General features: G+C 42.3%; 1 protein-coding gene across 1 annotated transcript; it reads right to left on the minus strand.

Annotated features, from left to right (window-relative positions):
* Window positions 1-441: 441 nt before the first annotated feature.
* LOC112231732 (programmed cell death protein 4) lies at window positions 442-26,938 on the minus strand. The gene is made up of 12 exons (XM_024398477.2): window positions 26,714-26,938; window positions 26,493-26,592; window positions 13,235-13,525; window positions 12,854-12,951; window positions 11,090-11,203; window positions 10,669-10,890; window positions 10,292-10,389; window positions 8,666-8,780; window positions 2,982-3,089; window positions 1,397-1,504; window positions 842-981; window positions 442-511 (listed from the first exon to the last, which is right to left on the minus strand). Exons 2-12 carry the CDS (start codon window positions 26,536-26,538, stop codon window positions 460-462), a joined length of 1,392 nt encoding a protein of 463 aa, XP_024254245.1. The 5' UTR covers window positions 26,539-26,592; window positions 26,714-26,938; the 3' UTR covers window positions 442-459.
* Between the last annotated feature and the right edge of the window lie 770 nt (window positions 26,939-27,708).

Consider the following 27,708-nt stretch of genomic DNA (forward strand, 5'->3'; position numbering starts at 1 on the left):
GTATTTTTTTTATGAGCGTTATACATGCTAAGCAAAAATAAAAATTTTAAGACAGTCAATGTTGTAGCAAATAAAAATGTCAAAAGCCAAAATAACCCGTGGCCAGCACAAGACAATACATAATCCTCTTTCCACTTCCCCGTTGACCCTTAAACCCATGATGCCATCTTAAGTGACTCCATTGACCCCCCTTTCTCCATGGTCTCAACTCAAGACTCAAAGAACAGACTGAAAAGAATAATCACCAACCCCATGTTTTTTTGTTGCCTTCTTACAAAAATGACCAAAGAGAAAAAAAAGATTGCCTGGGCCTTTCTCCTCGGTCCTCCTTCACCTGATGTCGGTGTGTGGTGGTGATGAGTGGGTCGGAGATAAAGCAGAGGAGTCTGACCGCGAGCCTGCCCAGCCTCAGGCCTGCGGATCTACGGGCGGGGGGGATGTCGAGCAACCCCCTACACACTAGTTCTTGATCAGGCCCCCGTCTCCCTCACTCACAAACCGCTTCCGCCCCCTGGTGGACAGAGAACAGGTGTTTCAGTACATCATAGGCTACCAATGAGTTTAGAGACGAGTCCTCAGCCATACAATATAAAACACTTGGGGCCTAGTGAAAAGCCTTTCCTAAAGTAATTCATATACTCATTGAGTGGGTTTACATGTACGCTAATAACTTCATTGAGGTGATGGGTCAATGTTTTTAGTCTTATGCAGAAATAGTGCAGTGATTCACCCTCATAATATGCAGGGAATTGTTGATTTTTCTCAAATGCAATCGCAGAATCCTGGAGGGACTGACTATACCCAAGTGACTAAATGAAAAGGGAGTTTACAACACACTGACCTGGAGGGACAGGAGTCCCTCAACTGTTTGGTGATAACAGACTCCTGGTAGCAGAGGTCTGTAAAGGACTCCATGATGGAGTGGGCATGAGGCACATCCAGGTTAATCTCTGGCAGCTCGTCATACACACGCTGGAAGCCCTGGAAGTTACAACACAATACTTGATGAGTAAGCCAATCATAGGGCAATATAAGAGAAGATGAATCAATTCAGTCACTTCAGAGCTTGTCAGGTAACAAACAAATGCCTTGACAGTGACTACAGAGAACAATATATATACTGTAGTTATAGGGAGAATATGACCGAATACTGTAGCTATATCAGCAATCAGTAAATATGCCTTGACTGAGGATGTTTACGGATGGGTTTAAATCCACAAGGTCTGACGTTGACAATTACTAATTTAACATTTGATTCATGCCATGTTAATTGTAGTGCTGGAAAAGGAAAACCTGCAGTCATTTCACTGGAAATAGTTTAGAAGTTCAAGTTATTTTTGTGTGCTAGTGCTACCAGTGAATTTGGTGGTACTTTCTGGTGCGTAAGGGGACGTACCCGGTTCATCTGGTCCACTGTGATGAGGCCAATTTTCCAGAAGGCCTGGAGGAGCTTACACATCTTGACTGCCGTGTCCCCCTTGGACTCTAGCACCATGACAACAGCCTGGTGACCAGCCAGGAGAAGAGAGGAGAAGAAAATGCATTAGAGTTCATGCTAACATCCGAACAGGATGTTTCATGTACAAAATGTTGTAAAATAAAATTTAAAAAAGTGCCCTAAATGGCACCCTATTCCCTATGTAGTGCATTACCTTTGCCCAGCGCACTATAAAGGGAACAGTGTGCCATTTGGAACACCGGTTATGTCATGGACAGTGTTAAATTCTCTGTTATGTGGATTGTCAGCTTGACCAAGATGAGACTGAAGAGTGGAGGAAGAATGACAAAAGGCGCTGGTCATCTTGCTATTTTCAGTGAGGTTTCAATCCCTTATTTAACCACATTGGGGCATCATTGCTTTAATTCTCACCATACTGCATGGATTTGGCAATCTTGAGTAACATATTACATTTAATTAGTATCTAGAATACTGTTGCTGGTGGAATAATGTTAAGTAATAGTTTGCAAGATAAACAAATCAAACTTTATTTGCAGCAGAATGGACCGTAAATGCATTTAAGATAGGTTTGACTTAAATCAAATCAAATTTATTTATATAGCCCTTCGTACATCAGCTGATATCTCAAAGTGTTGTACAGAAACCCAGCCTAAAACCCCAAACAGTAAGCAATGCAGGTGTAGAAGCACCAATTATTAAAAAGGTTTGACTTAGTCTTACCATTATTAAAAAGATTACGCCACACATATTCAACATTGCACACATAGCCAACTAGCTACATAACTATTGAAAGTACAGTAGCGCTATCAATATCCTTGTGCTGACAGCAAAGACAATGTTCAGTATAGAGAAGGAAAAAAAAAAAAAAAGAAGATACTCCATGTAGTCAAAGATGACAGATATTTCACCGGATGTATAAATGAGACATCTGGTTGGCTTTTCCTCTCACTACCAAATATGCCCAGTGGCCAGCAGTGTGAGAAGATTGAGCTAGATGGATTTAGCTAATTTTCAATGAAACATTTGATCTCCATGCAGTTAAAAAAAAAAAATTATAAACAGAAAATATGTAGATACAGTTCTCTTGCATTTTACAATAGCTAACTTTTAGCTACCTACAAACAGTAACATTACTTTAGCTAATGCCCTCTACAAAACATTTGATCTAATTTAGATAATGTATCAAATGTAACTATTTATCTTGGTGGCATTAAGTCTCAACAACGACTAGTTACTCCCTCTTCAAATTTCATCTAATTTTTAACTTAATTTGAATATGACAATTATTGACGTCACTAAGCCATCTGATAGACCAATAAACGAGACTTTGAAAAACCCATCGACACTTGATCCCACCTACTCGGCTCGCTTGCCTCCCATTGGAAACGACAGGATGTGGCCTCTCTTATTAGAACATCTTTGATATGGTTGCCAAATAACATTTTTGCCTTCTGTTGCAAAACATTTTTTGATACATTGTGCCCTTCTATACTGGACCCAAAGCGCTTTTAGTAGTGTTTACCTCGTAGACAAGCTCGTGGTGGAAGTGAGGTACTTCTAGGTCCCGCAGGCAGCGTTCCGCCTCCTTCACCTCTCCCGATACCAAGTACTCCTTCAGCAGAAAGTTCATCTGAAACACATATCGATAAAGTATGAATCAAATCACTCCATCATTCACCACCCATGGTGAAAATATTGCCCAATGTGGATTTGACCGACCAAGAATCGAAGACTTATCCCACTGAACTAAAGCCTAAATTCAATAGATAAAATATCTATAGTTTGACATTTCTCAACAGTGACTACCGGGCCTGGTTTATTTGGTAGTACAAGGTTTTCCCTGTCAAACGGTAATCATGAATCGGGGAGAGGACTCCAAAGCGATTACTGGCTGGACAAATGGAGCAAATAGTCAATCACAATGCTCAATGACAAACAATGTCTGGTTTTGTGTGTAGTACTCAACCCTCATTTCTGTTCAGTTATGAACCTTGAGTACAACTGCAATTCCGCAAACACTTGGTGCTTCGCTGGCTGTTGGTCGACAAGTCTTTAGTTGAAGATATGATGTTTTTTAAACGGCATGGTGTACAAGACACCTGTCTGAGTAGACTAATCTATTGTGAAGGCAGTGGGGATGGCACAGTCCATCAGACCAAGACATGCTACTGAAATTGTATAGGGTTATAATACGTAAGGACAATGATGCAGCACTAATAGTATTTTATATTTTCTCCTGCTTTGGATAGAGGTCGCTGCTGTACATACCAACACGTAGACGAGTCACAAGACACAGACCTCCTTATTGTCCTTGGAATTTCTAGGCAAACAGCTGGAGGCAGGGCTTTCTCCTATAGAGCTCCATTTTTATGTAATGGTCTGCCTATTCATGTGAGAGACGCAAACTCGATCTTGACCTTTAAGTCTTTATTGAAGACTCATCTCTTCAGTAGGTCCTATGATTGAGTGTAGTCTGACCCAGGGGTGCAAATGTGAACGGTAAGGCACTGGAGCGACGAACCATCTTTGCCTGGCCGGCTCCCCTCTTCACTGAGATTCTCTGCTTCTGACCCTATTACAGGGGGCTGGGTCACTGGCTTACTAGTGCTCTTGCATGCCTCCCCTTGGAGGAGTGTGTCACTTGAGTGGGTTGAGTCACTGACATGATCATGTCTGGTTTTGCACCCCCTTGGGGTCGTGCCGGTGTAGGAGCTCTTCGTAGTCTATAGTTAGCCCCTTCTCAGGGTAGTACAGTGGTGTGGAGGCTGTGTATAGTGGGTGGGGTGATATCCTGCCGGGTTGGCCCTGTCCGGGGCCCTGTCTATGCTGGCCCTGTCTATGCTGCAATAGTCTGTGCTGGGGGGCTAGAGTCAGTCTTATATCGTGTAATTCTCCTGTCTCATCTGGTGTCCTGTGTGAATTTAAGTATGCACCCTCCAATTCGCGCTCTCCCTCTCTTCCCAGAGGACCTGTGCTCTAGGACCATGCCTCAGGAATGCCTGGCCTGATGACTCCTGGCTGTCCCCAGTCCACCTGGTTGTGCTGCTGCTCCAGTGACAACTGTTCTGCCTGCGGCTATGGAACCCTGACCTGTTCACTGGACGTGCTGCTGTTTTCAACTCCCCCTCTCCTGCTGTTTAGAACTCTGATTGCTCGGCTATAAAAAGCAAACTGATATTTACTCCTGAGGTAATAACCAGTTGCGCCCTCTACAACCACTGATTACTAGTTGACCCTGCTGGTCATCTATGAACATCTTGAAGAACAATTTGGCCTTAACCTGTCTGGGAACGGGGTACCGCTAGCCAACAGCCAATGAAATTGCAGGGCGCCAAATAAAAAAAATCAACAGATCTCAAATCAAATTTCTCAAACATACAACTATTAGGCACCCTTTTAAAGATAAAATTCTCGTTAATCCGGCCAGTGTCGAATTTCAAAAATGCTTTACAGGGAAAGCTCCACAAACGATTTAGGTCCCCACCAAGTCACAGAAAAACCCAGTCATTTTTCCAGCCAAAGAGAGTCACAAAAAGCACAAAGAGATTAAATTAATCACTAATCTTTGATGATCTTCATCAGATGACACTCATAGGACTTCATGTATGTTTTGTTCGATAGTGCATATTTATATCCCAAAATCTCATTTTACATTGGTGTGTTATGTTCAGTAGTTCCAAAACATGCGGTGATTTTGCAGAGAGCCACATCAATTTACAGAAATACTCATTATAAATGTTGATGAAAATACAAGTGTTATGCATGGAACTTTAGATAAACGTCTCTAATGCAACCGCTGTGTCAGATTTTTTAAAAAACTTTACGGAAAAAGCATACCATGCAGTAATCTGAGTACGGAGCTCAGAGCCCAAACCAGCCAAAATAAATATCCGCCATGTTGCGCAGTCAACATTAGTCAGAAATAGCATACCTCTGACTCATTCAGCCCCCCTTCATAGTAGAAGCATCAAACAACATTCTAAAGACGGTTGACATCTAGTGGAGGCCTTAGGAAGTGCAACAAACAATATCCCACTATCTTCAATAGGGACTGAGTTGAAAAACTACAAACCTCAGATTTTCCACTTCCTGTTTGGATTTTTTCTCAGGTTTTTGCCTGCTATATGAGCTCTGTTATACTCTCAGACATCATTCAAACTGTTTTAGAAACTTCAGTGTTTTCTATCCAATACTAATAATAATATGCATATATTAGCATCTGGGACTGAGTATGAGGCAGTATACTCTGGGCATGCTTTTTATCCTAAAGTGAAAATGCTGCCCCCTATCCCAATGAAGTTAATGGCAGTGTCCCATCCGGGTACCTCAGAGCCAGGTACCTCTAGGTTCTTGCTTTTCTAGGGTGTTTTTCATAGCCCCCATGCCTATACATACATCTGCATTGCTTGCCATTTGGGGTTTTAGGCTGGGTTTCTGTATTTGCACTTTGATAAATCTATTTATCAGCAGATGTGAGTCATTATTTGAAATGCATTTTAGTTTTAAAATAAGTGACTAATTAGCGTAAACAATAAATAAACCGCTCCATGTCGGCAATTGCATGAGACTTTAGTCTTTGCTGTAATTAAGGGCCACACCAAGATTTCCCCCATTTCAACTTTCACGTCATCTGCATCCATTTTGCTCTCTCATATTCCGGTGTTCAGAGTTTATAACAAATGTATTAATATAATATGCTATAGGTCAGGCCCGATGCGATTTATACACCTGTCATGTAAAGAGAGCAAGGGTTGAGGGAATAAGGAATGTTTTTCCTGAACAAATCATTTTGGTAACAGAACCGTTCAGTCAAATGGCTATAATTATTTTGCCGGTTCAGCACCACCGAAAGCGTGGTCACTGCAGCAGGGAAAAAGAGACAATGGGTCAGTCAGTCTTATTTTTTATTGCAAGTCTGAGCCCGGCCAGGCACAATAAAATCAATTGCGGTCGGACTCCCTCTAGTCATGTGTCATTTCATCAAACGGTGCACTTAAAGCATCAGACAAGCTCAGTGCGTATAGTTGATTTGATTAAAACAAAGGATGAGTCGATATGAAAAAAATGTTGTAACCAATCGATTGGTCGAAAGAACAGACGAGACTCAGTCGACCAAGTACATTTTTTGTCTTTGTTGTCTGGGATAGCCTTATTGGTTCTGTTGGTACGGCCCCAGCTGTAAACAATCTCTTATGGAAAGCACTTGCAGGAGAGAACACCTAGCCCCCCCAAACACACCCCCTCTCCAAACATCCCTCAGCTGGAGCAGGCACACTGCCGACTACCCCCCTCCATAGTGAAATAGGGGCAGGGTTCCAGCGGTTGCTGCCGCTGGGGGTTTAACTGGTGTTCAATCTTCAATCTCGTGACCAAGGCTTCACCCCTGAGCAGTAAGCATGGTACTGCCATACAATACCAATCCCGTCCTCTGGCAGACTGTGTTTAAGTGGTGAGAATAAGGGCATAAAGGCACGGCCAGGGGGATAAAAGCCCAGATTAAGAGAAGCCAGACAGACAGACAGACTTGTGTCCCAAATGGCACCCTGACCCAATTCCCTTTAAAGTGCACTACTTATGGGCTCTGGTTAAAAGCAGTACACTAAAGGATATAGGGTGCCATTTAGGACACAAAAGATGCTCACGAAGACTCCTAGTCACTCACAGCACTGACTTATCAGTCCTATTCGGTTTGTGTATTCAATGGTACGGTATTCAATAAACCCTGGCTTAAATGTTTGTGCAGTAGTCACAGGCAGCTTTGTTTACAAATATACTCTACACACACCCAGGGGAATAAGGGCACTTGTCTGACTACACACACATCCCTGTATCATCCGGTTCTTGGAGCATGTTGTCAAATCACACCCTGAAACGGTTATTTCCAGGTCATGAAAGAAAGCTCCAGGGAACCTCACCACAGTACCAAATCCGTGTGAAAACGCCGCAGGGGGATACTGCTATTCAAATCTCTTAATATCCATACTCTTGACTTCAATGTAGTCTGTGGCAGAGCGATTTGATCAAACCCAGACGAAAGAGGCAAAATCTGTTTCCCTTAATAACCCTATCCCCCATGTTGTGCACTACTTTTGGCCAGGACCCGTAGGGTTCTGGTCAGTAATGCAGTATACAGGCGATAAGGTGCCATTTGGCACGCACGCTAGTAGCTCCTGTTCTGGCAGGCTGTGTGCCCTCTGTAGCCCAGTGAAGACCCACTCGATCAGGGCCTGAGGCCCAACAAGGACAGGCAGGAAATTTAAACCTGGTCTGGAGTCTGCAGCCTACAGAGACTAACATATAATGAGTTACACAATACTCTTGCTCTGCATACTCATTCCTGACACATCACATGCGTGTGTGTAGCCGTGCACATTCACACACACGGGTGCCAAATTATCCATTTAGTTCAGGGAGCAAAGGCCCCTTTGACCACTCTAGACTATACAAATGCATGCACACACCCCTCATGACTTGAAAACCTGCACTCAGGTGTGTGTGTGTCCCTGTGCATCGGTTTACCCTGTGAGTGTGAGCATTGGCCTCTTTGTTCCAGGCTTTGCAGTCAGATCCAAGCTCTGAGGGACAGCGTTGTGCTGACATCAGCCTAGCAGGGCTTCCCGTGGCTCTTTTCCCAGCATGCAGTTCTCTCTCCGCCTTGTGTTTACGTTACATAACAGACGAGTGCAGATCCAGAACACCAGACAGGCAGTATGTGTCCAAATGGCACCCTATTCCATGTTTAGTGCACTACATTTGGGGACTATATAGTAAATAGGGTGCCATTTGGGACACAGCCTGACAGAGCCCGTCTCTCTGCACCGAGAGTATCAGTTCAGGTGGAGAGAACAAAAAGGTAATCTCGACTGTGTGTAAATACAGTTGATCCACAATGAAAGGCTGCAGAGAAATATAACAAAGCTCTCCATTGATTGGTTTTGCATGTTTCTAGCTCTGATAGCTGAATATATTGCACTTCAAATAATAAAACAGAACCCAGGTGTTGCCATTTACCCATATTTGATTCTCATTAAGTTTCTCCTATCACTTCCAACAAGGCATCACATTTCATGCATGCAGAGACAACATCCGGAATGGGAGGTTGCTTGTCTAACTGGAATGTTTTGTTATGAGTCACAAGATACAACACTGGCATGTGATGATTGGCAGGCAGGGAGCCAGGTCTACTTGGCAGCGATGGCCTCTTACCTCTTTGACAAGGTGTTTGACAGGTCTGAGGCCACCACCCACGCCCCACACGTTGTCTAGCCGCACCATCTCCCTCTTCATGGAGAGGAGCACCGCCGCGCGGTCCAACGCAGCTCTGTGGGGAGGGGAATAACCACAACAGTCATCCTCGTGACCATAACCACGGAGACGCAATGAGAAGAAGGGGAACGTGTCAAGTCACGGCTAGATATTGAACATGGTCACATGAATTCAGAACAAAATGATTTTCTGAATAAAATTGGCCAGGGAATGTGTATTACAAAACAGTGTCAGGTAACAGCAGGTTAACTACAACATGGACATTCCCAACTCATCAGAATAAATAACAGTATTATTTGCATTGGAATTTGCATTCTCAGGTTGGAGTAGTGCAGCTAACAGAAAATGGAAGATTAAACATTAGGTAAAACCAAAAATGGTAATCCTAGGCATGACATGTGGCTACAATCAGTTCTGGAGAGGGATCATTCAGTTGCTTGGAGAATGACTACGCTTTCATGGTGAGAAGACGGAAACATTTACCCTGGCCCCTTATAGGCGGTTCTTAAGCGATTATCTGACGACATCAGCGACAGAGGTAGGTAACCACCGCTTTGATGTGGAGTGGGCTATTCCCCCATGTTCCTTGTTGGCCACAGATCTAAGGTCAATTTCTTTGGGATAGGGGGCAGCATTTTCACTTTTGGATGAATAGCGTGCCCAGAGTGAACTGCCTCATACTCAGTCCCAGATGCTAATATATGCATATTATTATTAGTATTGGATAGAAAACACTGAAGTTTCTAAAACTGTTTGAATGATGTCTGTGTATAACAGAACTCATATGGCAGGCAAAAACCTGAGAAAAAAACTCAAATAGGAATTGGGAAATCTGAGATTTGTAGTTTTTGAACTCACCCCTATCGAATACACAGTGGGATATGGGTTATTTTGCACTTCATAAGGCTTCCACTAGATGTCAACCGTCTTTAGAACTTTGTTTCAGTCTTCTCATGTGAAGGGGGGCCGGATGGGAGCTGTTTGACTAAGGGGTCTGCCTGCAGCCTCGTTCTCAGTCATGCACTTTCACATGAGGTAGCCCTCGTTCCATTGCTTTTCTACAGACAATGGAATTCTCCAGTTGGAACAGAATTGAACTTTTATGATAAAAACATCCTAAAGATTGATTCTATACTTAGTTTGACAAGTTTCTTCGCCCTGTAATGTAACTTTTTGAACTTTTCGTCCAACTGGACCAGATCACGCTTTTGGATTTGTTTACCAAGCGCCCTAACAAAAGAAGCTATTGGACATAAATGGACATTATCGAACAAAACAAGCATTTATTGTGGAACTGAGATTCCTGGGAGTGCATTCTGATAAAGATCAATGGTAAGTGAATATTTATAATGCTATTTATGAATAATGCTGAATACCCAACATGGTGGATATTTCTCTGGCTGGTTTGGGCTCTGAGCGCTGTTCTCAGATTATGATTTTTCCGAAGTTTAAAAAAAATCTGACACAGCGGTTGCATTAAGGTAAACGTTTATCTAAAGTTTCATGCATAACACTTGAATTTTCATCAACATTTATAATGAGAATTGACCTCTAACCCCTGCTCACCTAGCGTGGTCGCAGTCCACCTTGCCTTTGTAGCGGTCCAGGAATGCCATAGGTAGAGCGTGGTCTGCGATGGCTCGGGCAATAAACTGTCCCAGCATCTGTAGAGTTGGAGAGAGTTAAAGGTTAAACCTACGGTATATGATCGGTTATTCTAAGTAAATAAAAAAATGAGGTTGGGTTTAAAGCAGCATGACAAATTATAATTTGTCTTGAAGAAAATGTACAAAGACTGCATAACAAATGGCACCCTATTTATTCCTTATATAGTGCACTACTTCAGACCAGAGACCCTTGGTCCCTGGTCAAAAGTAGTGTACTAAATAGGGAATAAAGTGCCACTTGTGACGAAGACAATGTATTTTCCCCCAATCCAGTACCTGTGGAGCCTCTGGCGTGTCCAGCATAAGATCGGGCAGCTCTTTGAGGATTTTGTCGAAGGCGCGGGCCATGTCGGACTCCGAGAGCACCTTGCCGACCAGGTCACGGAGCAGCCTGGAGGTGAGCTCCCGGTGGCTGGCCTTCCCCTCTAGAGACAGGGACACTGCCAGGCTGGAGAACTCGTACTTGTGGTGGCCCAGGTTCAGCTCCTTCAGCAGCATCTGGGAGTGGAAGAGGGGGTAGGGTACACACACAGAAAGAGAAACACGCACATAAAGACAGTTAACGTGAAGTAAAATGATATGTCGGAACTCTGCGTGGTAGAGACAAAACAGTAAACAAAAATGGATGCACCATCACCTAAAGGCCTCCTCAAATAACCAACCTCTTCCTCTCTTTAGTACAACATCAAACACTTACTTGGACCTCTTTTGTGTCCCCGTGCTCAAAGTACTCCCGTACGATGGGGTTGACGGTCTTCTCCAGTTCCCTCTCGTCCACCTCTGGAACAACTGTTGCGTACACAGTGTCTCCCTTCAAAATTAAAATGGACATTATAGGTCAGGAATAGCCATCTAATAACATGGCCGGCCCGCTCATTAGGCAGGATTAGCCTGTAATTCTGAAATGCTACTGATGCATTTGTTAAGTCCAATGCAGCTGTTGTTATTTCAATATCAAACCATTTCTGGGTAACAATGAAGTACCTTACTGTGATTGTTTTCAATTAATGGTCAAAAATAAATAAAATGGCTTCTTAGCAAAGAGCAATTTTCAAGCAAGAATTCTGCTAGGTCTGTCCAAGTGGTGAGGCGAAAACTAATTTACTACATAATGACGTCACCATGGAAGGCCAAACTAAACTAAAAAAGGGCAAATTCATAATTTGTACAATTTCACAGTACTATTCCAACCTTGGGTCAAAATCTATGTAAAACACAGGAAGAAAATCACTGACTGCACTGGGCCTTTAAGGTATATTGCAGGGGTCAATAACTGCCATCATATTTAGGCTGAATGGCCGGGATATGGCAAACGTAACAGCAGACAGCAGTTCTGTGCCAAGTGCTGCCGACACACACAGTGTACTTCTAAAACTTCTAATATTAACACCCCAGTCGCTCTGGTGAAAGGTTTTTCTAAACACGAGCAGATGAGTGCCTTTGGCTGATTCAAGAGAAAGCAAACTTCCTCAGTGAGCAGGGCTTCAGGAAACTAGAGCGGAGTGTGAGACCTCTATTGTTTTGACCTGCATTGAAAAAAGGGGAAAATATCACTAGAGGGAGGGAGGGTTTCAGCCATTACCCAATACACTGACTCACTTTCCTGTTTTCCCCTCCCGGTTTCAGAAGTATACTTGACCTTTAAGAATAACCACAAATGTTCAGACTGCACCAATGACCTGTTCTGGTATTGTTGGAATACTTTAACATATTCTGCAACTCCCTTAAAGTAACCATTGATCTAACTTGATTGAATTTGATCACACCATTTAACTTCCACAGACCCAGCCGTGATTGATGAGCGATTACTTCCAGGAAGGGAGGAGGACCCATGGGTCAAACAGGATCCATGGGACCCTAACCACTCCCTTATGACACATACCACCTAGCTAGTGGGGATCCCAGACACACTACTACTGGGATATGCTGGAGAGCAGACCTGTGTCTCAAGAGAATGTTGCGTCCAAATGGCATCCTATTCCCTATATAGTGCACTACTTTTGACCAGGGGCAGGCCCATAGGGCTATATACTTTTAGAGGTCAGTAGAGCTGCGCTCCAGTGTCACCAACTCTGTCCTAGTTATCTGCTGCCACAGAACAACTGCTCCAGTACTGTTTCTGAAACAGCGGCACTCAAGGCCAAACTGCAATTTGCACCGTTCTTTTTCTAGGTTCTCTTAAACATTAGCCTTGGAGGCACTTTCCCACTACACAGGATAGCAAACAAAGCCTGTGACATCCACTTTTAACTGATGTGTTTAAAGTAAAAAATATAAACAAATTATAAGCAACAACCCTCAGACCGAAAGAACCTGGCCCATAGTAGACCCCTCATCTAAGCAACTGTTGTCGTAACAACGTGGGACACTGGTGTACAGGAGAAGAGGGGTGCGTGCAGAGGCTCTATTGTATAGGTTGGGGTTAGAGAGCGCTCATGTTGTTCACACACGTACACCTCACCTGTGCAACCTCATCGTAGTTGGGGTCCTTGACATCTGGTTCCTCTACCTCGTACACCATCCCGGCTGCTCCCCACACACCTTTACCCCCTGCGCCCCCTGTAGTGTAAGGACCACATCAACATCAGTGCTAGTCAGTTAGCACTATAGACACGTTTAGAATATGGGTTTTGCTCTATGATCAGTTTACCAGACTTCAATCCTAAACAAACTGTTATGGCCCCAGACCAAAACTAGCACGAGACCACCAGGGCTTAGAGTAAATTACTTCCATCTCAACCATTATTAGCATAGTTAGCATTATTAGCCTAGCACAGACCTTTCAAAGGCAGGCCCCATTTAGTCTTCCATCTCAAAGGTTATTAGCATTTTTAGCACATACCTTTCTTGGGCAGGCCACGGCCCTTGCCTGTCCTGGACTTGCGGTCGTTGGGGACGGGCACCTTGCCCTTGGAGCTGTAGGAGTCGCCGTCGGCCAGCTCACCCGACAGCGACTCAGAGAGCGACTCGCTGCGGGATGACGATTTGCGCACACGCCGCTTGGCCTTGGCCTTGAGCCGTGCCTCGTGGAGCGCCTTCTCCTGTGGCGTCCAGTTGCCGTTCACCTCCGCCTCGAGCGCAGCCTCGTCCTCATCGCCATAGGGATGGTCCACATCGTCGAAGGATAACACCCCTGCAATTGGATACAAGGACAGGCAGTGAGTTTAAAAGGTGCAGTATGGAGTTTAATCAATTACATGTAAATATTAATAACATTGAATCGGCAGGACTGAACCCTGGTTGGCTTAAATACATGTCTGCATATATCTATTTTTTTATTAAACAATTTTTGTGCAGTTCTTCCAGTGGCCACAGGTGAACAAAGACAAGAATACACCTTTGACAACAGGAGGTATACATTTGGTTGTGTAGCCTACATTCAGTGTTGCAAATTATGGAGATGGGTATTCAGAAGATTTAGAGGTCTGTGGAAACATGACAACTATTTGGATGTCAACTGCCAACACTTCTACCACAAATTACACAAGCAGAATCCCCAAGTATGAGAAACGTGTCCAGTCAGTCATGAGATAACTAAAAGATTACAGAGAGAGAGAGCCAGTCAAGGAGAATATTCACAACTCGATGTTCAAAAGAGACTTATTTCCCTTACAGATAACGAATTCTCTCATACCTGCAACGTTATTTTGGCACCGTGGACAATGTCTAGTGTAAATTGAGACGGGTGGCTTTTTAAATGGACAGGACACATGTTAACCTTTGAGAATAGCTTAAATAACAATAACTTTTTGGGCAACCTGACCAAACTCACATTTCTATGTGAATTTTCGTTTCCATGGGGGCTGCTTGCTAAATATGCTAACAAGCGCAAATGAAAAAAACTAACTACAAAGACAAGCAATCTAACTTATAAAAAGGTATACATATATAGGTAGGAGGCTGTCATTTTTAGTACGTTTGGAAACTTACAAGCGAATGTGAGACATTGAACAAAGTTGACGCATGCTTGTCTGAAGGAAGAACAGTACTGGCTGTTCTGTGTGAACTCTGGAGTCGCTAAGGCAACAGGCCTACCTGCTCTGCTCGGAGAAGAGTGGTGGCAGATGGGCAGAGAACTGAAGAAAAAGAAAACGCAAGGAAATGAAGCTAGCAGCATCTATACAGATTTCTCAAACACGGCAGAAAGCTAACACTGATGCCCCGTCTTCCTTATTAATTCAGCCACAGTTAACAAACCAAAAAAAACATCTTGCTACACTCCTGAGGTGCCGCCCTTGACCGGGAGCCCCGGGTTAGGGGAGAGCTTGGCCAGGATATTTCCTTGACTCGTCGCATTCTAGCAACTCCTTGTGGCAGGACAGGCGCCTGCACGCTGACCGCGCTCGTCAGTTGAATGGTGTGGCTGGCTTCCGGGGTAAGCGAGCAGTGTTAAGAAGCAGCGGTGCTTGGCGGGTCATGTTTCGGAGGACGCATAACTCCGCCTCTAGCGAAGAGACAAGATCAACTATCAATTTGGATATCACGGAATTGGGGAGAAGAGGGGGGTAATGTCATTTCTGCTCGGTCTCAAGACTAATTTTGTGTTTCAGTTGCACTTCTCCACTGAGAAAAGAGCTCCGACTGTGTAGCTACTTTTCTCCTCTAATTTTCGGTGTAGCCTACTTTTCTCAGGTAAAATGCAAGATACATTTTAAGCTAAACATTGGGAAATGTAGCTGCCTACATTCTTTCTAGGATAAACATTAGAAAAGAAGACCTTAATTATATGAGCTTGCTAAGAAAAATTGTGGCTGCCAGCCAAATAGCATTGCACTTCTGTTATCCGATGAAAATGAAGCCATTTTCTGCCGAATGTGTTGCACCAATGCATTTTTCTGTGAAGGAAAAAAGTTGCACTCCCCTGATCACTGTATTGAAGCAAAAAAATTAAACTTAATCCACTGAAGCAAAATAAATGCAAATGTAAAGTGTTGGTCCCATGTTTCATGAAATAAAAGATCACAGAAATGTTGCATATGCATGAAAATCTACTCATTTTTTGCACACATTTGTTTACATCCCTGTAAGTGAGCATTTCTCCTCTGCCAAGATAATCCATCCACCTGATAGGTGTGGCATCAAGAAGCTGCTGAAACTGCATGATCATTACACAGGTGCACCTTGTACTGGGACAAAAGGCCACTAAAATGTGCAGTTATCACAAACACAATGCCACAGATGTTGACTGCAGGAATGTCTACCAGAGCTGTTGCCAGATAATGTAATGTTCATTTCTCTACCATAAGCTGCCTCCAATGGCCATACAACTACATATGTATGGCTTCAAGTGGGCGAGCAGTTTGCTGATGTCAACATTGTGAACAGAGTGCCTCATGATGGCTGTGAGGTTATGGTATTGGCAGACAAGCTATGGACCACGAACACAATAGCATTTTATCAATTTGAATGCACAAAAATACTGACGAGATCCTGAGGCCCAATTTATTTTTTAAAGGCATCTGTGACCAACAGATGCACATCTATTCCAAGTCATGTGAAATTGATAGATTAGGGCCATATTAATTTATTTCAATTGACTGATTTCTTAATATGAACCAACTCAGAAAAATTTACATTTTATCTTATCCAGAGTGACTTACACAACCAATTTTGGTAAAGTGGCTTGTTCAAGGGCACAGAGTTTTCACCTAGTCGGCTCTGCGATTTGAAGCAGGTTACTGGCCCACCTGTCAATACACAGTTGGACTCACCTACTCCCGCTTTCTCCCATCGTGTTATTGGCTAACAAACACATGACTGGCTCAACAGTAAGCTTCATAATGTAAAATAATGTGACAGGTGAAATGAAGAATGTGATCTTATCTCCTAGTTGACTGCATGTGTTTAACGTAGCTACAAATATGATCATTTACAGAAAAACTTTGAACAAATAGTTTAAACTGTATTGAAAAACCATCCTGTGGTTATTTCCAAATACCCCAGTATACCGTAGCGGAGCAATTTCTGCATATTGCACCTTTTAAACCAACAACCAAAGGGCTTCACATCGGACGCGGTTCTGCCATGTCAAAAATGTGCCCGTGTCCATTTTTGTGTGCTTGTGGCTTTAAACATTTTTTTTTTTTTTTTTTAAAGGGTCCATCTGAAGTCAATCAATTTTGTGACTTTAATTTAATTACAAGTAACCATTGAATCTTGAAGAATATAACCTATAAATGCCTCATGATCTTAGTTGAACTGTCCTATCCCATCAGAATCCAAAACATGCTTGTTTTTCTCCAATGTTCATAAACAAACACTGTATAGCCTCAAAACATGATAAAAACTAGTCCTTGCATTGATAGCTCGGTCTATACATTTGAGAGTGGTTCCATTTCTCCAGCCCATCCCCCAGCTTTAGTACAACAGTGGCAGGGAGATCTTTGTTGTTTAAACTGCTGATTGCTGCTTTAAGAAAATTATGCAATGTTATCAACTGCACGATCGAATGGGGCCCTACAGAGTTTAAGAGCTTTACTAACCAAACTGCTTAGACCCATGAAGCCAGAATCATAAAAAGGTGTCTTAAATGGTAAACAGTCCAGCTTTAGACTAGGCCGTTACCTTCCTCTGTCAAGTGTCGAGCCTCCTCCCTATTTCACGATAAAGCCTTATATTATCAGGTCAACTCAAGAATTGGGTGAACGGAGGTCAGTTCTGATCAATATTGGTCTGTTAAGCATAACCCATCAGTCCTATCTGCTTTTAAAGGGTTTAGTGATAAACGACTAGCCAATGGTTTGGTCAACGATAGCGCTTCAATCTCTCCAGCTCCAACATCAACAACACGTCAGTTCAAACAGCAGAGCATGCTCAGGCCCCGTGGGACGTTACCAGCTGGTGGCTGCTCACACTACATAGCTTAATAAGGTGATTCACAGAGGCTAGTCCACACGTACACAACATATGCAAACCAAAACGCACCTAATAGTCTACACCTAAGTCTCGAAACACCTTTGAGCTACAATAACAGACCAGGAGAACGAGATAATTACATGCATTATGCCAATCACAGTAAGACACATTGCCAGGACTACGCCAGCATAGTTGGCCAACTTCCAAATATTAGACAGTTGTGCGGCGACCCTTTTAGCAGGCACATGGTAGCCTGTGCACACAGAAGACTCAAAGGCCTCTGCCCTTACAACACCAGGGAAACCCACTAATCCCAGTTTATTATGGACACGGACCACACAACACAAGCCACACACTCTCCTGCACTCACCAGCCATTCAGCCCACAGGTGCAGTAGCTAGTTAAGACTGTTAGAGGATTAACAAAACATATAATTCCCTCATGTGTATGGAGCCAGGGAAAAGGACAAGTCCCAGTGTACTGTAAGCATCCTGTGGGAACAATAACAAATGAAGTGGAGCCCTAGTAGTGGTGGGGGCAAGCAAAGGGCATATGGGGGGGATGCTGACGTGGGGGCTTTTTCAATCCTCCTTGTCGCTAATCCTCTGCATGGGTCTGACTACATATGGCAGTGTTGGGCCCAGCCAGTCAAATGACCCCTCAAGAGGAGCAGGAATTTCTAAGGGTGTAACGAATACCCCAGAGCCCTCCTACAAAGCCCACTGGAGAGCCCTAAGAGGAGGTATGGCCCTATAGATTACAGGGACAAGGAGGGTGGCCCAACCACAGAGCAGATCCAGCACTGTCTGGAGACTGGAGTGGAGCTAGCACCAGCCAAACTACTTTTACTGGCCATGAGTGCTGTGTGTGCCTAAATCCAAAATGGCACTCTGGTCCCTAGATATTGCACTACTTCTGAGCCCAGTGGGCCCAGTTTAAAAGTAGTGCACTTTGGGACAAAGCCTGTGTGCCTGCTCTCCTAGAAGGGCTGTATGAGCCAGGACCCCCACAGGTACCTCAATCATTCAAATGAGCTAGCAGTCAGTACATGGAACAAGTGAAGAGAATTCCTACAGGGTGTAAAAGCTGTAACAGATTGCTGTACAGTATGCACATACACAAGATGAGTCCTCGCTCTCTGATTCTAAACACAAGCGTGGGCCGGCCTACCATTGGTCAGAACCACTCCCTGGGCCTGTAAACAACTGACCAAGTCTCTCGTCCTCCTCCAACTCCCTTCAAATAGGCACATGCCAGAGCAGTAAATTAGGGAAAGACCAATGTCAACCAGCCAAAAACAGGCCTGGCCAATTGGAAACAGGAAGAAAAGGAAGAGAGCAGAGAGGAAAATAGGGTTCTGCCAAGTCAAGCATTGCAAACCCAAAAAACAAAAAGTGCTACCTAACAAGCAAAGGTAACTTTATACCTCTTGACATTTATAATGCAGTGATCTGTGGTCTGAGGCCATGTGGGTTGTCACCGACTGTATAGGCAACTGAACGTGCTAGAAACTAGTTTTTCTACTTCAGTATAGTTTGTTTTACTTTTTTTTTTAAACAAGTGTCTATCATAGGCAGCTTAGCTGTATGTAGAAGTGCTTTCTGTAGCCATAAGTGTCCAGATATGTCCTTTGAAATAAATGTTTGAATCCGTCAACTGTATTGCAATTGGTGGATTCAAAAACTATTTTTAAAAATGTGAGTGACAAGTTTCTGCCTGGCGATGACTGATGCAAATCAGACAGGTCCATTCTGCACTCTATTTAATGCAGACTTCCCCACCAGCACTCAGACAATAATATTACTAGCTCATAGGCTACCCCCCCAGTCTGAAACTCATTTTCTCTCAATCACTCCTCGTAACAGTATTACAGTACCCTTAGTAAATTAACCAGAATAAAAATAAAACACTAAACAGCAGGGCAGACAGCAGATCCTCCTAAAAGCTTTGGGCTTGATCCAAGTCAGCGGGGAACTTTGCTGTCAAAAACAACCCCTTGCATTCCTGTGTTAGTAGCCAGTAGGCTACATGGGTAATCGTGAGATTAACTCCCACTATAACTGTAAACGGTATTCAGTTGGCCTGTGTGTGTGAACGTTTGAATGAAATTGGGATCTCTAACTGAAATTGTCATCGTCCCCTCCCCACAAAATGTTAAATCACATTGCAGCTGGCTCGCCTGCCCTCTCTCTACACTAATGTTGCGAGCGTGTGTTCAGTCTGTAGCGTATAGAATATCCTAGCCTACTCATTGGTGATAGGCCCTGCTTTGCTGACGTTGCGAGACATTGCAAGCCAGGAAATACAGCTTTTGATTGCTGATAGATAGGCCTAGTACACGGTCCTGATTCAGTCTGTCTGGTGGCCGACCTGCCGTAGCCTAGGTGGTTAGAGCGTTGGGCCAGTAACTGAAAGGTTGCTGGATCAAATCCCCGAGCTGACATGGTAAAAAAAAGTAATTCTGCCCCTTTACAAGGCAGTTAACCCACTGTTCCCCGGTAGGCAGTCATTGTAAATAAGAATGTTCTTAACCGACTTGCCTAGTTAAAGATTAAAATATAAACTCAGCAAAAAAAGTACTCACTGTCAACTGTGTTTATTTTCAGCAAACATAACATATGTTCATACAAATATTTACAAGCTTCAACAACTGAGACAAACTGAACGAGCCGCTCGAATTGGGCTTCAGAGCCTTTTCCGCTATGAATCGACTCATCTTTCTACTAAATGTCTTGGTAAGTCACAGTATTTAACTAACTTTAAAGTACTTTTTTTTAGGAAAGAGTGGTCTGCGAGCAGGCAGCTCAAGATTATTTGATTGACAGTTCTGGTCGCCTAGTGGACGGCATTCCTTTCAGAAGCAGCATTCCTTTACAGACAAGTAAAATACCAGTTCAGTGGCGCTTCGAAACTATCTCCAGAGAAGGTTTCGTGTCGTCGTTAAAAATCCAGTGTACACTTGCAGTAGCCGAGTTGCATTCAAGGGTATATGACTGCGGTAGATATAACTTCATTGCCTGGCCTTAGCGGTCCTACATGCGTAACAGGACCATTACTCTGCATTGTGAATTTACATTGGATTTTAAGATTTTTTGTCTTCAAATTTTAACAGAACATGTAAAAATGTGCAGTTTAAAGGTTAAGCAAAATTGTTCATTTGTCACATCCCTAGTGTGTGTACACTGTTTACACTTAGCACTGGCTTGGATGTGGTGAGAGGCTGGGGCCTTGGGGGTCAGTGGAGCTGGGAGAATTGACCCAGATCCACAGTTGTAATGGCTGCTGTGTGTGAGGTGATAGTGGCAGTTCAGTAAGGTCACTTACAGCCAAAAAGATTGGAGTCCGCGTGGTAATGGGCTTAAAGTAGGTTTGAAAAATTCCGTAAGCTTTTTCAAGATTCCGTAAACTGGTTGGAAGATTAGAATCAGGAAGGAATAGGCAAGAAATCCTCCAACCAGGATTTCTAGAAAAGCTGAGGATTTTGGTTAAGTTACCAAAGTCTTGCAACCCTAAAGACAAGGCAAGGGAGGGGGCCTTCACATGATGAAATGCAGTCCAAAACTGCCGTCCGACATGGCCGTGTTCAGTGTGGAGAATTTGCTTTCAAACCGGGTGAAAGGGGGAGATGCTACTACCTGGACCCACAGCACAAATTAATTTCTGTTGCTAAATGTATTTATTCGATGTGCCCTGCTGAACACGAACAACCACTCTGGGGCCTGATCCTAGACAGACTTATCTGTTGTGTTTTTACAAATTGGGTTAAGGAGGGAGAGGGAGGTGTGTGGTTGGTTGATGGTTCTGTCCTGAGGGGGGAGGGGGGGGTTGTCCAACTGTCAGAAAGGGGTGGACAAACAGAGGATTGTCCAGACAGACGAGTTGACTGGGCTTAAATAGGAAGATATTGGACAATTTCCAATTAGATCTATTATTGAATTAGGCTTTTTTTAAAAGTTTTGTTTTGGCCTCCTTTAATTGACACATTGAGAGTAGATAATCGTTGGCACTAAAAAGAGCCAATGAGGCTCAGTGTCTTTTGCTTAGACTTAAGCTGCATACCAAATAGCATAGGGTGATAGGAAATATGGTGCCATTTCGGACAGGCTATATCTTTTCCCAGCTGGGTTTGTCTTCGGTCCTCATTTTGAAATTAAGCGGCCGTTTCAGTGTAGTGCACGCTCCAGTATGCTTTACTTTTCAGCCTGTCTATATACATGTTCTGCTGACAGGTAGTACCCTACAATGCTGCTAAAATAACACTATTTCAGCAGCCTATCACATTAATACTCGATAGGCAGGTTGCTGCTCCATTCAAAAGCTGGGTTACGTTCCACACCTGCGTCAGATAATCATAAAATAAAGACATGACAAAGCAAGTATATTATCAGAATGTCACCAAACAAGTATACTACTAATAATTCAAATGCAATTTGTTCCAGTTGCTGCTAGGCTATATGTAAGCGGTGGTGTGGACGTTGCAGCATTTCAAGGGTGAAATAATTTCAGACAGTTGTGTTGAACTCAATAGACCCACATAGGCCTGTTTGCGGAAGGGTTTTTACTCCAACCCACACAAAGGCGTCTTTGACAGGGAGTGTTACCACCACAGCAGCTGAGCTGTTTAACCAAGCGCGACAGGCCTTCCTCGAGTAGACTTGGGCCAACAGAGCTCATATGGAAGAGCAACACTATAGAGGGTACCATTAAAGTGCACTTTCTTGTCTTACATATGAGGGGGGTGTTTTCTTAAAATATTTTCAGTAGATCTGAGTGATTAACCCCAACAACAAAAAATCAGTTATTAAACAACTAATTGGACAAATTCGGTTCAATTACTTGAATTCCATTTAGTTTCGTTTTTTTCATGAGCCCAGCACGCCGATTCCTGCAGGAGAGAAATCATGCCAAGGCCTATGTGGGACGCTGGGCTGAAGGGAGTTGTAGTTTTTCATTTAAAAAAAAAAAAAAAAAAAAAAAAAAAAAAATCAGCCTAGTTCAGTACAACAATGTGGTAATTAACTGCAATGACCATAATCCATTGCGCCCATTTTTCCAGGCTCGGACCGAGATGAACACACGTTTATGCCTGCTATGTTAGACACACACAGACCGCATGAGAGAAGAACACAACCAAGAGAGGGATAAAGACAGTTCATAAAAGTATGCCCGATCTACTTTGAAGAACTAGTAAAAATGATTGTCAGACAGCTCTGCAGCATGCCTAGCTATATAGGAGGACTAAAGACAGTACAGTATGGGGTGCACAGAGAATGTTGTCTGGCTGTTTGATTGCTACTGCCTGCACAGAGATGAGATGACGGAGGAATTAAAAATAACACTAGTTAAATAAAAAGCAAGTAATATACAAAATTTTATTATTTCATAGTCATTTCCATTTTTTAAATGTCATTATGTAAAAAAAAAAAAAAAAAAAAAGGAAATCAAAATGACTTTCAACACTAATTGCTTAGCAACAATTTTTTTGTTGTTGGAGAAATTCCAATGCATGTACTTTACAAATGGCAATAACTTGAGTATTTTCACACGTGACACTAGAATGAAACCCTGGCTTTAATTATGCTTAACACTTGTTGGATTTAATGTTCATGAATAAAATATTTTCACTGAATTGTAATCATTATTTGAATCCTTATCAGAAATTCCAAGTAGGAATTGTAGGTTGGTTTTAGTAATACTTGAACAAATGACACAATTGCAACCCGATCTCCAAACCATAATCTATAAACTATAAATAAAAAAGGGCACCCATTTCACATTAAAACCTGTTGTGACTAGGGGGCAGTATTTTCATTTTTAGAAAAATAACGTACCCAAAGTAAAACGGGATATTTTGTCAGGACAAGATGCTAGAATATGCATATAATTGACAGCTTAGGATAGAGAACACTCTAAAGTTCCAAAACTGTAAAAATATTGTCTGTGAGTATAACAGAACTGATATTGCAGGCGAAAGCCTGAGAAAAATCCAATCCGGAAGTGACTCATGTTTTGAAAGCTCTGCGTTCCAATGCGTCCCTATTGAGCAGTGAATGGGCTATCAACCAGATTACTTTTTCTACGTATTCCCCAAGGTGTCTACAGCATTGTGACGTAGTTTTACGCATTTATGTTGAAGAATACCCGTAAGCGGCTACATTGTGTAAGTGGTCAGCTGATGGCTCTCAGAGTGATTCTCGCGTAAAATACAGAGGTAGCCATTTTTCCAATCGGTCCTACTGAAAAACCAATTGTCCCGGTGGATATATTATCGAATAGATAATGCCATGTTTCTGTCGATATTATGGAGCGAATTTAGAATATTTTTCGGCGTTTCCGTGACCCCAATTTCCGGTCGATTTCTCAGCCAAACGTGAAGAACAAACAGAGGTATTTCGCCTACAAAAATAATATTTTGGGAAAAAAGGAACATTGTCTATCTAACTGGGTGTCTCGTGAGTGAAAACACCTGAAGCTCAAAGGTAAACGATTTAATTTGATTGCTTTTCTGATTTCCGTGACCAAGTTACCTGCTGCTAGCTAGACATAATGCTATGCTAGGCTGTCGATAAACTTACAAATGCTTGTCTTGCTTTGGCTGTAAAGCATATTTTGAAGATCTGAGATGACAGGGTGATTAACAAAAGGCTAAGATGTGTCTCAATATATTTCACTTGTGATTATCATGAATAGGAATATTTTCTAGTAATATTTATGTCCGTTGCGTTATGCTAATTAGTGTCAGTCGATGATTACGCTCCCGGATCCAGGATGGGGAGTATCAATAGGTTAAGCACCTGCCTTACATCAAGCATTTCTATTGGTCCATATAGCGAGCTATACATGCCCACGTCACTAATCTTGTAAGGCTTGATTGCTGCATTAGTAACCAAGTGGGAAGTGAGAATTTCCCACCAGAGTTAGATAGGACTCCAGATAGATAAAACCCAATTCGGAATGTACATTGCCCTTGAGGGCTTCCACCATTTTAAAATGGTGAACTGGGTGGGCAAATTGGGTGGGCCTTCCCATCGGTGAAGGAAGGATCACACGATTCCATACAGGTCATCAGCCAATGAATTACACACATTCCATAAATATAGGTGGCATTAAATCACTAACCTTGTTTGAAGAGGTATTAAGGCAACATACTGACAGTACACACCCTTGCACTTTTTTTTGCCAACACATAGAAGTAGTAGAGAAGGAAAAGTACTACTTCAAAATGGAGATTGCCTCACTGGCGCTGCCCGTGCGCTCAGATGCCATAATGGGACATGTAAAGCTGATATTCATCATTCTTTACCACATAAGACTGGGGGGAAAAAAACATTTGAACGGCCCTCCAACTGGTAATTCCTTGTGGGAAACTTATTTATCGTCGCTGAAGTCAGACTTCTCCCGCATGGCGACCTGTGACGTCACCTACTAAGGAAATTACCTTGCATTAAAAATATTTTGTAGTTGCATTTATCAATCTATTCATATGATTTTTGAACACTAGAATTTGTTTACAAGCCTGATAGCTGTACTTTTAGTTTATGGTTGACACAGCTTGTTGGCTATTAGCCAAATTGGGTGTTTCTCAATGAGTTCAAAGTGTGCAAATGCATCCAACTGGTATTCACAACTTGAAATGGTAAATTAACCCTCCCACTTGGAGCTGAAGGATGATCGACTAGTTTCCCCACTTGTATCTACCAGTTGGAGGGCCGTTCAAATAGATTTTTTCCCAGTTGTATGTGGCAAACAGAAATATAATCTTTGTATATGTCCCATTATGGTGTCTGTGAGCACACAGACGGCGTGATTGAGGCCATCTCCATTTTGAAGTAGTCAATTTTCTTCTACTATTACGAGTTGGCAAACAAACTGAAAGGGTACATACTGCCATCCAGAGTTGTTTGACCAGGTATAAAGTAGAGATCAAACGATTAGGATTTTTCAACGCCGATACAAATTGGCGGACCAAAAAAAGCAGATACCGATAAAAATTGTCCGATTTAATTTATTTTATTTGCAATAATGACAATTACAACAATACTGAATGAACACTTATTTTAACTTAATATAATACATCAATAAAATAAATGTAGCCTCAAATAAATAATGCAAAAACAAAGTATTGGAGAAGTAAAAGTGCAATATGTGCCATGTAAAAAAGCTAACGTTTAAGTTCCTTGCTCAGAACATGAGAACATATGAAAGTTGGTGGTTCCTTTTAACATGCGACTTCAATATTCCAAGGTAAGAAGTTTTAGGTTGTAGTTAATATAGTATTTATCGGACTATTCCTCTCTATACCATGTGTATTTCATTATTAATATTATCTTGGTTTCATTGTGTAGTTCTGATAGAAAGGATGAGTTGAGCTCATTTACAAATCTGTCCCATTCAACATAATGAATGATGTTCAATGTCATACACGTTGTATTTAACTAATATGCATAAAAGTTATTCAGATGTTTAAGTATTTTTCAAGTATCCCAATAAAAATGATATTGCACGCAACGGATTGCGCTTCTAGTAAGGGGGCGTGGTGTTGTTTGACAACATGGAGTTCGTCGTTTGACCGCATGCTTATGCAAACAAAGGGGTTTGTCAGGGTATTTAGCATTTAATCAAATTACCGAGATTGCTATATGGTTTTTAATCATTGGCCAAAAATGAAAGCACTGTTGCATCAATGTTTATGGACATTCCAGACAAGAGGTACAGGTAATGTGTTTTTCAAAGCAGTAACGTTAATCACAAAACAACCCTTAATACAAATAAATGTGTCAGCAAATGTCCGTAATTTAAACATTTGACAGGACAGTATATAACTGCTAGTGATTGCGCAACAACGGTGTACTACAGCATGTTGATTGGCGAAAGGCTAACGTATCTGGCTAGCCAGTTAGGACACTGCAAAAACACACGTTTCGAATGGGTTAAATATTAGTGTGTGTTCACATATGCCCAGCAAGACAATGGGTCCATAAAAAAACTATACAGACTCAAATTTGTCGTTCAGCAATTTGTGAGTTGGCCGTCGAACTAACTTGCTATCTAGCTTCATTGCTAACTGTCTCGCGCTAGTACAAGTGCTCGAGCACGGAGAGCACATGGTGGAGTGTGGCTGGAACTGCAACCCAACCCTTTGAGACAATAGCGAAGTGGGCAAACATGTTTTCCTCGTTCAAGCCAAACGACTTACTGCCTTGAAATAAGCATGCATTCGTGCATATGCTATTCAACTAACTCACCATCATGCTTTTGAACGGTGGTCCATGTCTCCCCTTCAGTCGCCATGGCGCTGTCTTGAAATGGTTGTTTACCGTTTAATAGCAATCCCCACCGTTTGATCTGTCACGAAAACAAATAGCAGAAACGTGCAAAACAGCGTGAACAAACAAAATGTGCATCTAAAGTATACATTGATGTTATGCACATGCATGGCGAAAATTGTGAGAACGTTCATCCTCACCCTCAGTTCGCTTGCTCGCGCTATATAACGTCAGCTATAATACCCCCAAAATATGAAATGCAGCAGCAAAATTAATATCAAATAAATTCAACACTTTCTTTTTATGAAAGTAATATATAACTACTACTTCTTTCACAATAAATCTGACAAGAGCATGAGAAAACTGATGAGCAAAGAGAACTAGTCCGTGCACCTTTCAGCAGCGATCTGAAAAATAAACAAAGTCTGTTTTTAACTTTGGAACGTCTGTCTTAATATCACGTGAAGAAAGCGCGAGCTGGGAGTGGTTAATACATGGGCAAGTCCTTATCTGTTCTGGCCAATCATTTGGGGTTAGTGTTATCCGAGATCCTTGGGACGTCCCTACCCTAAACCCTAAATTTAACCCCTACCGTTACCCTAATCATAACGGTACCTAACCGTAACCATTTTTTATTTCAACTTCAATGGGGTCGTCCCATGGAACCGAGATTGCAAGGACCAATCATACAATATAGACAGGACAATGGAGGTCATAGATTTACAATCACAAGCAACAATCGATACATTTCATGAAGCTTGACCATACTCCTCATAGCATGTTTCAATGCTGTTGAAACATGCTATGAGTAGTATGTTTTTTACCTTATGGTGTTCTAGCAACATTACACCACAAAATTATTATCTGCTTGCATTTGTAAAAAAGGAATGAATCCTATGTATGAATGAACAAGGCAGCTTTAATTTGCATACAAATGTAATAACACAATCATATGCTCTGATGTACACACACAATTGCCTTTAGTACAACTGAGCAAGGCACATTAAATGCAAAGCTGCATTCTCATTTCTAACAAATAGCTCCAGTGGCAAATGTGAGTGAGGTATGGCTTCCTCTTCCTTCAGTTGGATTGGGGTCAGAGTCAGACTCGTGTCTCTGACCTACTGACGACACCAGCTCCCCATGAATATCCTTGTTACTGGTTTATTTCCAATATATTTTATATAAAACACAA

This window comes from Oncorhynchus tshawytscha, linkage group LG34 (assembly GCF_018296145.1).
Source record: "Oncorhynchus tshawytscha isolate Ot180627B linkage group LG34, Otsh_v2.0, whole genome shotgun sequence".
Taxonomy (NCBI): Eukaryota; Metazoa; Chordata; class Actinopteri; order Salmoniformes; family Salmonidae; genus Oncorhynchus; species Oncorhynchus tshawytscha.